This window comes from Maylandia zebra, linkage group LG8 (assembly GCF_041146795.1).
Source record: "Maylandia zebra isolate NMK-2024a linkage group LG8, Mzebra_GT3a, whole genome shotgun sequence".
Classification (NCBI taxonomy): Eukaryota; Metazoa; Chordata; class Actinopteri; order Cichliformes; family Cichlidae; genus Maylandia; species Maylandia zebra.
The window spans coordinates 21,071,951-21,086,610 of record NC_135174.1 but is presented as its reverse complement, the minus strand read 5'-3'; the positions used below and the strand labels follow the sequence as shown (position 1 = coordinate 21,086,610).

The 14,660-nt window shown below is 38.3% G+C and overlaps 1 protein-coding gene across 2 annotated transcripts in view; it reads right to left on the bottom strand.

Annotated features, from left to right (window-relative positions):
• The window catches only part of dock1 (dedicator of cytokinesis 1), a 208,748-nt gene that overhangs the window by 37,758 nt on the left and 156,330 nt on the right, over positions 1–14,660 (bottom strand). For both annotated transcript variants that reach the window (XM_004561173.3, XM_004561174.3), the window contains exons 30-34: positions 9,542–9,620; positions 8,457–8,557; positions 3,213–3,271; positions 2,423–2,571; positions 574–659 (exon numbers count right to left, since the gene is read on the bottom strand). In XM_004561173.3, the coding sequence (XP_004561230.1) occupies positions 574–659; positions 2,423–2,571; positions 3,213–3,271; positions 8,457–8,557; positions 9,542–9,620 (474 nt within the window). The remainder of the gene's footprint in view (positions 1–573; positions 660–2,422; positions 2,572–3,212; positions 3,272–8,456; positions 8,558–9,541; positions 9,621–14,660) is intronic.

The window sequence follows — 14,660 nt, the reverse complement described above, 5'->3', positions numbered from 1 at the left end:
TGAGGTTGAAAAGTGTTGTGAGAGGCTCTGCTACAAAATCAGCTGCCAGTTTTAAGAAGTAAGGATCTAGTAAGTCTGGCCCTGGAGATTTTCTAGGATCTAACAGTTTAAGAGCTTTACAGACCTCCTGCACAGAGAAAGGAACAAAGTTAAATGGCTGACCAGTGTACACCGGAAGGTTTGTGCCAGATTTTACAGAGACTGGGTTCAGAGAGTCAAACAAAGAGCCAGAAGATATAAAGTGCTTGTTAAAACAATTCATAATCTCCTTCCTATCATAAACAGGAACAGAATCCTTAAAAACATAGGTGGGTAGAGCGTGGGAGCTTTTACTCACTGAAAGAGACTTAATGATTTTCCAGAACTTCTGTGGATTATTTAGGTTCTCAGTGGTGACAGACAGATAATATTCTGTTTTAGCTTTCTTAATAGAGGAAGTACATCTGTTTCTTAGTTGTCTGAAAAGAAGCCAATCACTGGGGTAGCCTGTTTTCCTCGCTTTGGCCCAAGCCAGGTTACGCTCATGAATGATATAAATGAATGGCATAATCCTGCCCATTAATCAGCACTTACATTTTCTGAAAGAGAACTTTGTACTGCTCGTCTCCGCGGCCCCCTTCCACCTCGTGATCCAGCTTGGTGATGATCTCGTTCTCAAACTGCAATTAGACAGAGCAGGCGTAAATAATCAGTGTAGCTAATTTTTCAATTCATTAACGCCATCTCCCTGTTGCTCTCTCTCTCTCCAACAAACCCAGCTGTGAGGGTTTACGCTTCAACTTAAATCGGCCCTTATTTGCAACAGAACTGGCTGTGAGCCGGTTCCGATTTTCTTTATCTGTTGAAATTCTATTAGGACACAACTGAAAGTTGCATCATGAGACACCTTGCCTGTACTTTTTGCTCTTTAGTTGTTGTATCTGCTGACAGTGATGCATGGATCTATTTTTCCAATATTTGTATGTAGCAGCTGTATAAAAAAGTGAATTTCATTGTGCTGAAACAAACCTTTTTTCACTGACTTTTTGATTTACGTGTGTCTTGGACACGAGTAAAGGAAAAAAAAAAAAAAGTGCAGCAAAGTAGAAAAAGATATGAATGCTGTTTTCTGGAAAGCCAAGGACTTATAACACACAGAGAAAGAGAGAGAACTAGTACAGGAAATATACTAGTTCTCACAATTGTAATCAAAACGTTACTGATCACAATTCATTGAAAATGATAGGAAAGTAGCAATCGCCCAAAATGATCCTGATCCAGACAGAAGATATAAAAGCTTTGCACACTTTCACTATAAAAGGACACGGCTGTGCAACCAGTAAAAATGATATTGGAGTGCTTTGGTTTTCACAAGACTACAATGGCGAGCAAAGAGACATTTGGAAAGTGCTGTGTTTCTTTACTATGATAGAAGTGAAGTACACATCACGTATTTCGGCAGCTCTCAGAAAACATCCCAAAGCTGAAAACAGCCTGTGAAATTTTATGACAGAACAGCTGTAACCAAATGGATTTCCTCATGCAGAAAGGCTTAATTTTGGATTGTAACGAGGCATAACATTAAGTTCCACTTACCATGGCTGTTGATAATCGCAGCACAACAAAATGAGATTTGCAGAATTACAAGTAAGCTGTGGGCTACAAAACTTCTTCCTTACTTGTGTTCTACCTTTGTATTCCTTTATTGTTTCGCTTCATCTAAAACCTTGTTTCCAATAAGCAAGAAACTCAGTTACATCTTTCCGAACTAAAGTTGGGAGGTGTGCACCAGTGAGTGAATACTTCATAAATTAAAATAATATTTCTTCATGTACCTGTCCAATGAATTTGAAGATTTTATCATCTACAATATTAATATTAGTAAAAGATGAAAAACTAAGAGCATCCAGAAAATATCTTGTAATATGTACTAAAAATAAGAAAGAAAGCCAACATCAATAGGTGCGATAATTAAAAAAATAAAAATAAAAAGTTTCTTTTTCCCATATATACATGTGTAGGTGTCTTCTATGACATAGCTGATTATACGCACTATGCACTGCATATACACACTCACGGGCCAAGTTATTAGGGACACCTGTTCAAATGATTGTTGATGCAAATATGTAATCAGCCAGTTGCAACAGCTGGCAATAACTCCATGCATTTAGGACTGTAGACACAGTCAAGACCATCTCTAGGGTATTTCAAAATTGCCAGTGAGTGCCACTTCTCTGGGTGAAAATGCCGTTTAAAGAACAAATCTTTAAAGAACGTTTCCAGCATCTTTAATCTGGAGGCTTAAGACGACAGGTCCAACTAGGTAGTAGAAAGATGTACTTAATAAATTGGCCAATGAACATGTATATTCATTTTCATCTTACATATAATCTTTTTTTTTTTAAGTAAAGATGAGCTGTAGTTCATGTTTTAAATGACACACCCGTTGGAAATGCATTGTGAAGTGGAACTCGCATTGCATCATGTCAAAGAAGATGGGGATGGTGGCCTTTCGCAGCTCGATCTCAGGAACTAGTGTCATCTCCAGGATAGGACCCACCATCTCCGGAATGAATTTTATCTTGTGGGGCCCTTTGAGAGGAAAGAAAAAAAAAAAGAGAGAGAGAACAGAACATGTAAGTGCAACCTAACTGCACAGCTCATTTGCAGAATTTAAATTTGACAGAACAAATAGCATAAGTGAGGTAACAAGGCATAGATAATCCTTAATCCAGATTTAACAGTTGCAGTTTCAAACAATAAGGAAATGTGTCTTCTGATGTTTAGCAAATCTCCTCTCATCACATCAGTCAAGCAGTAAATAAGTGAAAACCAAACACCTTGGTTAAAAAAAAAAAAGCAATGGGTATAATAAGGCCAGAAAATGAATCAATCTAATCTAGTGGAAAGCTCTAATTAGAGGATCAGATGGTGTGGGTTGCAATGAAACGGTAGACATGAATGCCAAAATCTTAACACTCCAATCCCTGTATACAACAATCTCACTCCACCGAGATCTGACTGCCGTGTCTCTCTCTTACTGCACAAAATAACACTAATTAACACACGACTGTTAACATATACCTTGCAGGATTGACATGTTACTTGGTTGGCAGATAATAATAAAGATAAACTGAGAAAACACTGCTTCAACAAGTAAATTCATGCATAAAAGGGATTTTATCAGTTGAAAGTGAAACATCGATAGCGACACATGGAATGAGCTTAGTTACCTAGATTGTACCACATATCCCTGATTTCAAAGCCAATCTGTCTTCTCATGTCCTGGTACCTGAAACACAAACAAGGTATAAATGTCACATTGGCTGTTGTAATATCCACAGAAGATGAGAAACTCGATATACGCAGTATAAACACAAACAGTTCTTTATGACTATTTCAACTGCCTAAAAAATGCAATATACTCCAAATTTAAATAGCTGTCCTGTTTCATCTGTGCCGTCCTGCGCCTGAGTCAAAGTCAGTGTTTGCCGTAGTATGAAAATGTGAACTGAATTGAGAGAAAGATCATGAAGGAGAAGTGAATAAAGTAAAATCAGAAGTAAACAGGCCTTCTTTAAAGTGTCCAGGTCACAGTTTTCAACATCAGCTGTGACAAAGTTAAAAAAGTACTTCATAGCCCTGATGAGGGCTTTTCGGTCTGATCGAGGTCCATATAGTTTATGCAGTGACCTAGCTTAACACAAAATAAATTTATCTGAAATATATAGTAAATAGTTTCCCACTCTCTTCCTGCAGGGAGCTGAATAAATCAATCTCTCTCATCTATGTCTGAATGATAATCGCTTCAAAAGCATAAAATTAGACTGTCATAATGAAATTCATAATGACACAGATTCATTGATCTGGGATCATGGTGAGTTAGTTTAGTTTTGTTGTTCCACAATGTTCTTTGAAATACAAACACACCCTAATGAGATGTTTCCATGCAAGTTCGCAACATACACAGAAGCTGACAGTAAGTTAGTCTGTCTTCTGCTCTCTGTACATATTTGAAGACGGGGAAAAAAAATCCAAGGATGATGACACAAGGGAAAGTGTTTGATCAAACAATCTTTGTTGGTGCTAGTATTTTTAGGTCGACTTTGTGTGTCAAGAGCCCTTACATAAAATAAAGATTTGCAGAAGAAGCTAAAAGGAGAGCTCTTGCCCTGACTCTTTGTCTAGCTTGTGCGTATTGTGGGCTTATAAACTGATCAGCTCTGCCACGTCTGGGTCATGAACCAATCTTCATGGCAGTTTGGTGCCCGTCTTCGCTGCCTATCGTACTGTCCTTAGGTCACAGAAAGGACATATAGTGAAGTAAAAAGGACAGAGAGGAAAAGACAAAGCGTGAATGATGGAGACGCTAACAAGAGTGGAAACAGCAGGCAGAAGGGCAGAAAGGGTATTCTGAATCCGATCACCTGAATCAAACTGAATGGCTCTTGCTCCTTTGACAGACTGAACATTTCATAGGAGAATAAGCCAATCCTGAAACTGGTTTAAAAAAAAAAAAAAAAAAAGGCCTGCAGCATTTTCACAAATTTGGTATCAAAAGGTACCTTAAGTACGGATTCTGGTGACATCCCTACAACGTTCAGACCAACACAAGTAACTAATATACCGCGGCTCTGTTTGGATGCAATGCTAAACCATCATAGTGTCTGCTTAACAATCCTGCGTGGTTGACCCCTGCTCTGATTGTTGGTATGAAAACCTGTGCTGCGCTGCCATGTTTTGTTTTTGTTTTGTTTTTTGGGGGGTGTTATATTTAAGCAAGAATCGAGATTTAATTGTCAAACAGCACTTGCAGATAATTACAGATCTCCTGGGGAATGTGGATAAAACAGAAAAAAAATATATTGACGTGACTGAAACAAGATTGTGAGATTTGAAAAATAGCTGAAAGGTCTCAAATAAACTCAAAACCCCTCCTTGCCTAAGTAGAATATGGGTTCCATCTAAGTGGAGTTTGCATGTTCTCTGTGCATGTAAATGGTTCCTGTGGCTACTCCAGCTTCCTCCCATAGCCCAGTGACATGTACATTTGACTTACAGCTGATTCTTTCTTATATTAAATATATATCTTTATTAGATGTAGTAGATGTGGCAGTAGCAGACTTTGGACAAACTTTTTGTTTCAGACCTCCAGCTTTTCTGTGCATTTTGGATCAACCACAGCTAGCAAAAAGAAAACCATCTGGAGCTTGCCACTATTTGCTGACTTGATGTAAGCCTACATATTCACTGCCAAACAGCCTTTGAATTTCCAACCGTACACACTAATGTATTTTGACAGAATCCTGAAAAAGCAGCTGCATCACCTCTTTACACACTGGTTTGGGTCAAAACAATTTCCCATACTTATTTGTTAAATGGTAGAGCCCGAGGATTAATCCTCACAGTTTTTGGCAAAGTTATAAAAATAAATCAATTTGCATTTTTATGTATCAGGTATTACATGTTTGACTGTTTTTGCATCTTGTTGGGGCTGAAATATAGTCCTGTGTATATCTGCGAGTATGACGGCTCACGGCTTGCATGAATCAGTCGTAGGAAGTGCGTTTCTGTTCCCACATATGGGCGTTCAGATGACTGTGCAGAAGGCAGCGTGTCCTCATTGCGGCTGAGACAGATGTACGGTGCTGTTCTGTCACACTCCTGTAGGCAGCGGACAGGCAGCTATGACTGTCAGCTGTCAGACCCTACAACATATACCTGTCAGCCAGGGGCAGAAACCTGTAGGAGAGGTTAACTAAGAATAAAACATTTGGAGAGAGACAGTAGTGTGTGACTGGGGGCTCCTTGTAGTTTGTGTTGTGTAATGTAATTGGGTCAGAGGGCAAACATCAAGGCAGAGAAGAAAAAAAACAAAACAGTAGAGGTTGTGACTAAAATACAGAGAAAACAGATTGACAAGCAGAGCCCTATAAGGGCTGCTCAGCTGTGATCAAAGCTTGAAGCAAAGGAAGTGTGAGATATTCACAAAACCTGTCAATACGATGCTCCTTCTCCTCATCACTCAAAAGTGGCTATTATGACAATGACATTGCTGCATGCTCATTTATGAGTACATGTGTCTGTGTCTCCATATTCTCTGCGTAAGTGCATATATTTCAAAGTAAAGGGGAAATGATGGTTAAAATTAATTGCACAGTTTCTGCCAATTATAGCCATTATTAAGACATAAACAAATATCAACAAGGATTATAATGGATTTTTAAGGTCAGACAAATAATTAACACCCTGTTTTATTGTGGCAAATTGTTTAAAAAAATGTCAATAACAATATTTTATTGTACAGAAAACTTAAATATTATTTTTCTCTGCCAAAGGATTCTATTATAGTTGTGAGGTTTTATCAGTTAAGTCAGAATGTATGCAAATTTGTTAGAAAATCACAGCAAATCTTGCTTTATTTATCACTTTTTACTATGTAAATATTTATTCTGATGTGTTTATGCTTTTATTTTGTAGTTTTAAGTCTGTGACTGACAAGTTGCTATGGTATCACCATGCAGTTTCCCCTCAAATACTGCTCAGGGTTCTTGAAAACAAGCCAAAGCCACAGAGGAATCCACAAAGGTGACGTCAGTGGCTACGTCCATCTTTTATAATCAGCAGCCTATGACTACAATGGGTGTTGGGAATGATGGTTGAAACTAAGAAAAATAAGACCCAGACTGCCATAGATATATTTATCCTCCCACTCAGGGCATGCAGACATGTAAGCTTGTTATCTGTGCCTCGGTGGTCTGAGTGTGAGAATGGCATTAGGATTACACAGGCTCCAGTAATGGAGCAGAACTTCACAAACAGCACTAGTAGATGTGTGATGCAGGGACAACAAAAAAAGCCAATGCAAAGTGCTAAAGAGCTGTGCTTCACAAATCTTTGATTTCACCCCTCTGCTCTCTGCTTCTGAGCAAGGCACAATAATTGGTATTGCAGGGAAAGCTTACAATTCAGCTACAAGCAGACAAGGATACTGGATGCAGAGAGGTAGAGGCTAAAAAAATTGAGCAGTAGGTGGAGGGACGGTGGAGAAAGAGAGTGTGCAGGTAGAGTTGTAAAGACTGTGGGAAAAAAATGACAATCCCGATAATATTCCTGTTTTTTTGCTTAGAACAAATCGAAAAAGACTTGGTGGGGGTGGCTTGGATCTTGCATTGTGTTTGGCTGTTGTGCTGCATAGAACATTGTTTATTATCTATTGGGAGTTCACCGCAGCCAATAATAAAGCACTGACAAACGAGCATTCTGCCTGTCGGGCGTGAGCCAGCGTGATGTATATTTCAGTGTCAAAAGCTCCTCAAAATGAAGATGAGAGCCAATATGCGCTATGTCTGCCCAGAAAACATTTACACATTTGGATGCATTATCACAGTTTCTGAGAAACACTAATGTAGATGAATGGCTCTTTGTGGATAAAGGGAGCCGGATGAACACGAAATGAATAGCTCCCTGAATTTATAGCTGAAAGCACAATTAAGTAGATTTTAGAAGCAGTAAAAAGGTCTAAATTTCAAGGATTTAAACGTTCAGCTATTTAAAAATTATGGGCGGTATAATAAGACAATTTTATTTCGCCTTCAGTTTCTGTCTTCAACAAATGAAAAAACCCCCAGAAGAGTGATGACCTGAATATCGAACATTACCCAGTAACTACATTTTGAATGTAATATATGCCTCTTCCTAGCCTTGAAAGTTTTGCAATTTTACAACATGGACAATGTAAGAATAATTTAGTCTGGATGTTGTTCATAACGGCTCTTTCTTTCATGTAGCAGCCAACAGCAGGATAACCATGTTCTTACCATTAGAAATACTTTTTTTTGTGGTGGCAAAGGTGTCGCCAAGGTACAGTGTGCAAGAGACAAAGACTAATGACACCCACTGCCTCGCTCTGAATTCAACAACTGTTACCTGATTTTTGGGACTCTGTATTTGGGGGGCCGGAAGGGTAAACACTAGCTAATGTCCGACGTGACTGATTTGAACATTTGTGTTCTTGTAAACAGCTCTGCTGGGTAATGTCGACAAAAGCAGCAGTACTAAAACAGCTTTATTAGGCCTGTACTGCCTCTGCCAGAACCACAGGAAGCCGTGTTTGCACATGCACTACAACCTTTTTTAGATATCACCCTGCTGGGATGTATGTGAGAAAGCACATGTTCAGATTGGTCAGAAATGGCTTTAAACCAAACAGCTACCCCAATATAAAGTCAATTAAGCCCATAGTTAAATATAAAAACTTAGGTAACTGTCAGGGGAAATGCCAGGTTTACCACGGTGTAAAATGCCCTGTTGTGCACTGCATGCGAGAGAGTTCAACACTGGACAATATCTGGGTGTGAAAATAGTTTATCTGATGAATTATACATAGTCTTGTCATGGTCATGCTGGGGAGGGAACTCGAGCTGTGCTGGTGGGAAATTAGGGCATCGTGTTTTTTTGAGAGTGTTCATTCTCACCTGTGGAAGATCTTAGCTCTTTTGTCACTTGAAAAGTTCTCTAGCTGCAATGACTCCTGGGTAAGGAAGGCCACAGCCAGATGAAAGTAGTTGTTCCACAGCTGACCCAGACACAGACGGAAAGACAGGAAGATTGCAGCAAAAGAATAGTTCAGAATGTCTGGTTACAGTTGTTCCAAAACAATAACAGTAACAGACTGGATTAAATAAATAATACAATATATTACAAAGTTTGGACATTTTTAAGAAATAGCTCTAACAACAGTCTTATCCAGTACTATGCTACGTGAGCAGGAAAGCATTGCAGTTTCATTACACTGCAATGTAATGATGAGATGGAATCTGTCCAAGTGGACGAAGAGGGCGCTGATTTAGGCCAACATCGTCTAGAGAACACACTACATCAGACAATGACAGAAGCTAAAGTGCAATGGTGTCTGGCTTTTTTTTTTTTTTTTTTTTTACTGCCAGCCCATGCATGAGTATAAAACACAACTCTTCATGATGTTGATAATTTCTAAATTCTCTTTGCCCAACCCATGTGCATTAAGCTATGGAGAAAACCCCACAGCTTTTTCCTTAAACCATAAAGAGGCCTCCGGCTCCAAATGCTGTATGCAATTAACGGTAGAAAAAGACTGTTACAATGACCAAGCTTTAAAAGCAAAGCTCACAGCAGTTCAGTTGTTGACAACATTAACATTTTTCCACATTTCAGACATTTAAAAAACAAGTAGAAAAAGCTGTTCAATTCCAGGGTGAGCAGGTTAAAATATTCAGAAATGCACATAAAATTGCTGGCCATTACAGGGTAATTGATGTTCCCTCTTCACAATTTTTATTTATTTATTTTCTTATGTCTGCTGCCTTCAGTGATCTTTTTCCAATTCAGAAAATCCAACAATGCGGCATCTCCAACAGCCCCAAGATAAAACTACAGGCTATAAGAAAAATGCCACAAAATTATTCCTAAAACTGTTGGGTAATAGTGCTTAAAATGTCAGTGCTGCCTTGTCTACAAAAAACATTATCTTGAGATGTGAAGTGCTGATATCAAGATATTTATTCAATGGTTCAGTTCCTACCTGTAGCTCGAAGTTGGTTTGATCCAGAAACTTCTTGTTCAACACGGCTGCATACTGACTGATGGCCCGTAGGAACACTCTGCAAAGATAAGAAGATTATGCTGGCTGTTTACAAAAAAGTTTTTCAAGAGTATAGAAGAAATGTAAGTAGCTTTTTACTGAAATTCAGCTTTCTAAAATTATTTCATAAAACTGCACCACCGAAAAAACATCCACCTGATTAAAATGATCAGCAATGCTTAACAACGAAAAAATCTGAGAGAAAAAAAAGAAAGAAAAAAAAGAGGAAAGTGTTAAAAAAAATGCAGGATGCCCTCAACAAGTATGTATACTAGTCAAAAAAAATAAACACCAGATTGTGTTTGGAATAGATTTTAAAGAACACAACTATAATAACTATATACAGGATGCTTAACATAAGATATGGCTTCTTCTGAAAGGGATGCAAGCTGTCACCCCTCTGCGAATAGACTGCACGTGTCTATATCTGGTGTTGAGGAATCGCTCTCCATTCCTGGATGAGCACAGACTATATAATGCAAAGGTCACTGGTTGTGGCTGTATCCATTGAACATGTCAATTTTCCCAGGTGCCTATCCAAACACATCCTTGGCCAGCCTTAGTGACAGACATATCACTAAGGGACATGAAAATGATTTCAAACTTGTATGTTACTTGTATGTGACATGCATTCTACAGTGGGGCAATAAAACTGAAAAGGTCATGCCCACTTTACTTGGAATAAAATTTAAAAAAAAAAGCAGAGTAAGTAAAACGTATTTTAATGTGATGCAATTCATATTTGTGAATTATTTCTTCATCTGAGTTTTGCCTTCAGAAGTTACCTGTTGTTGCCCTACGTGCTGCGCTGGTCCTGAAACTCAGCATGAATTTAACATTGTTCACTGCAGAGTTACCCAATATGAACTCATTTGTTTTAAAGCTGTGACCACACAAAGAAAGAAATATTAACAGTATGCACTATCACGAAGAATGGATGTTTGCTCTTGTGAACAAATGTGTGCTTATAACAGAATAGCCAAGCAGGTTGAATCTCTCTCTCTGACAGACTGAGGTACAGTAGGCTAGAGGCACCGGTGAAAAAACATTTGATGAGTAGATCTTAATGAGAACACTGTCTGATGGGTTAATCCACTGTGATGCTGCAGAATTAAATGTTAATAACTTAAGTGGCATGAAGCTTTTAGAGGGGAATTATGACTGCTACTCGCAGAGTCAGAGGTCCATCCGCTATTTAACTTAATTTCCTGGTAGAACCTGCTACACAACAATGTGTGTACCATCTCTAAGAATTAGCAAGCAAGAAAAAAAAAAAACAGTCTAACACAGCAAATTCAGTAATCTGGCTCATTTCATTTAGGGTTTTCCAAGCTTAGTCCTTGCTTCAGCTATTGCGAGCACAATTACAAATCAATAAGACAACAGCAACAGCTGATTGCCTGCAATAGTGGATGAAGATATATCAGATTGGAATAAAAATGGCAAGGTGAAGCAAGGACGATTGTTATGCCACTTGAGTGGATTGCATCAGGGTTTCATGAGCAGACAATAAAGCAGCATTAAGATGTAACGCTCGTGTAACTGACACTGGCAGGTAAGCAGACATCTGCTCCACAGGCAGCCCCGAGAGAGCCTTCTGCTTTTGTCATTGTCCAAGCTAAATCCTTACTGGAACTGGGTCTCATTGTGGGAATTAGCAAATCCACATCCATTAGCTGCTTCTGACTTTAAAATTCAGTTCTGTGGCAGTAAGAATCTTTGGGCTGGAAGGTCGAAATTTCATTGCTGTACAGACCGGGCCGGGGTTTCCCACTGCCCCAAACAGCTGACCTTGAACAGGAATAACCATCACTGTTAAAACAGCAATGTTCTACGACCCGGGGTATTTTAAAGTTATACAATATTCATGTTCCACATTTATCTCCATTGGTGACTAAATGCTATCTGGGGCTGATGTGTGATACACATTACGAGTGACCTTAATCATTAGCTGGAAAGGTTAACTGTCATTGAACACCTTTGGATATGCCATTAGAAGTCCATTTCTTTGGCTCTCTGCCCTCTCAGAACACCCCCGCCATCTCCTAAGCACTGAGACAGCCTATTACCACCCTGTCTGCACGAGCACATGCACCCTCTCTGCACACCTCACTCAATTTTCTGCAGCTGTGAACATGCCAATATAGTTGATACACTTAACACTGGACCAACGCTAAAATGGCTTTTCTTCCATTGCATGTGTGGGCAAAGAAAACACTTAGTGCTTAATGCTTTTGGCTAATTTATGACATTATTTTGTAGATTACTGGGGAGCCCCCATTTAAGCTATTAATTTAAGTGAAGAATACTACTGTATAAACAAAAACAAAAAACAAGCGCTTATTAAACATTTATGGATTGCCCCGTTAAAATAACACAACTTAAATGTTTTTTTTCCCCTTTTCCATATGTATTTCTTAGAGGCTTGCAGCAATAACTAATGCAACTCAAAGTTGCATGGGTTATTAGTGACACATTTTCCAATTAAACTCAAGAAAAAGCCAGACTGGAGTGTTTAAATGGATGCCTACAGGCACAACTACAGCCCTACATGACCTATATTTGCATTACACCAACTACATATTAGTGGGACAACAAGACATGGTAATTGCAAATTTACTAATCACAGGCTGTGGTTTGCATTTAATTTTGATGAAGGTGAGTTTATAATAGGTACAGGGCATGAAATATCCTAAACACCACATCTGCCGCTTTGTAAACATGAGTGATGTAGCAAACAGTTGTAAACGCTGGGTCAAACGACAAAATAAAATACGAATATCCGGGATCTTCATAGTTTTCAGCAAAATATGGCTCGGCATGCAAAAACGCAGCTGTGCCCAACCACTCCTTTTTGATCTCCCTTTCTGATCAAAGCTTACCTTCATGTTTCCACTACACCTGCATGATGATCCAGGGAATATGAAGTTTCTTGGGCTTGAAACGTGATTAAATCGTACTAACGTATGCTAACATGAACTGCTTCCCACAAACAAGTTCGCACAATATTGTAGACTCCACTATCTAAAAACCTATTTGAAGCCACCAGTCTGCCTCTGCACAGACATATAATTGGCTTTAACGAACAGACAGGACAGTTCCTCTGTGAGCACATCCTGCCATTAATTAAAGTGAAAAACCTAATGAGGTGGATGAAAATAGAATATACTCTCCCTCACAGTGGGTTCTGACTAAGACACTCCTGACTAAGACCATTTCAAAGAAGATTAAAGGAATTTAGGCCTATTTTCTTTAGTATTAAGTGTGTGTCTGTGTGTGTATTTTATATATATATAGTGACATTAAAGATATGAAATATCTAACTATAATAAGATAATGGTCCTTAAAAGGAAATGCGATAGAGTAATAAAATATCATCTCTGTCTGTATTTCAGTTAGTCAGTGAAGAATTATTATTCATAAAAATGAGTAATTTCTGTACAGTCTATAATTAATTGCCATATTGATTTCAGGGAATATCCTTTGTACCGACACAGCAATCGGAGTGTGAATCATGAGTGTCTGCATAGTACCATTAAGTGTAAATTATACCATCTGTTGGTCTGTTGTGCCACAGCTTTTTTTTCCTAATCTAAAAAAGAAAAAAAGCCAAATTCTTGTAGAAGAGCTTTGGCTGATTTAAAAAACAGTAATGGTCAGTCATTAAGCAACAGAGAGAAACAAAATGAAGACAGACAGTGACAAACCAGTCCTTTATAACTTCATTACAAATACAATACAAACAATGGTGATTTGCATATACACTACTACTAATCAGTGACTTGTGTCTTTACTTGGCTAAGAACTTATACTTTTCTTGGAATACTGCTACAACTTTGTAATTCCTATAAAACAGCTGGTCCTTTTGCTTTTTTTCCCATTTTTTTCATGTTAGGCTCAGTAGGGAAAAATCAGGGTACCTCTAATCATCGGCAAAAGAACAAAAAACAAACAAACACAAAAAAAAACAAAACACAAGACCTCCTTAACTTCTGCTTAGGAAGACAAAAACATCACTAACTTTTTAATTAGGCAGCGCAAGGGCAACACAGCACCTCCTACACAGTCATTTTGATACAGTACACATACCGTATCATTATAATAAATATGGTCCATCAAACTGTCAGCGTCAGAAAAATACCCCCATTACTGCTGAATGATGGATGTGCTGTACATTTCAGCAAAACAGAGGATTTGCTTTTTATGCCATTGTTGCCTTTAAAAAAATAACAATCAGGTAAGTTCCTGCAGCTGTGATACAATGACTTGAGCTCTGTCAGATGATCTGCAGCACAGACACCTAGCTTAGGTGCTAATGAGAATTTATCAGCAGATCATGCTTGGTAATTGAGTTCAAAGAGCATCGCCGATAATGATCATGAGCTATTTGCATAGGTTTGCTGAATAGACGGCCTATCTGCCTGTGCTCTGAGATAATGCAAGGTCAAAAACCTTCATTATCTGTCCAATTAATTAAATTAGATTACCTTTATTTCACATACCTGATATAATATCAGATCTATTTAACTGTCATTATATTTTAACCCAATTTTCTCTTCTGTGTGACAACTTCTCCTCTAATGCAAAGTGCAGCTGACTCTGGTTAAAATTGATGTCCTTTCCAATAGGCTGTCAGAAACCAAACAGCTCACCCTAGGAAAGCTTTAATGACTCAGAAATATCACTGGGGTGAGTCAAAGTATCGCTATCATGTGTTAGACCTTACATTCAGAATGAGGGAAAAACTTTGCCACTCCATTTGAATGTTTAAACCACTTCTCTAAGAAACTCTTAAAACTACAAGGATAATGGTGTAAAAAAAAAATCAATGCATCAAATATAAAACTCAAAATCTGGATTCACAAATCTGAAGTAGTGACTTGTAATCGCCTGAAAATGTTATAAAATTTGTCATAATTTCAAGTTCTAACAATCAACAGCTAATCAAATGAGAATTAGAAATATTACAGAAGTAATTAAAAGCCTTGACCCAGCCCTCATTTCTTTATATTTTAAACGCCATTCTTTATTGGGATTTCTAAAGTGGTCTAAATACAAG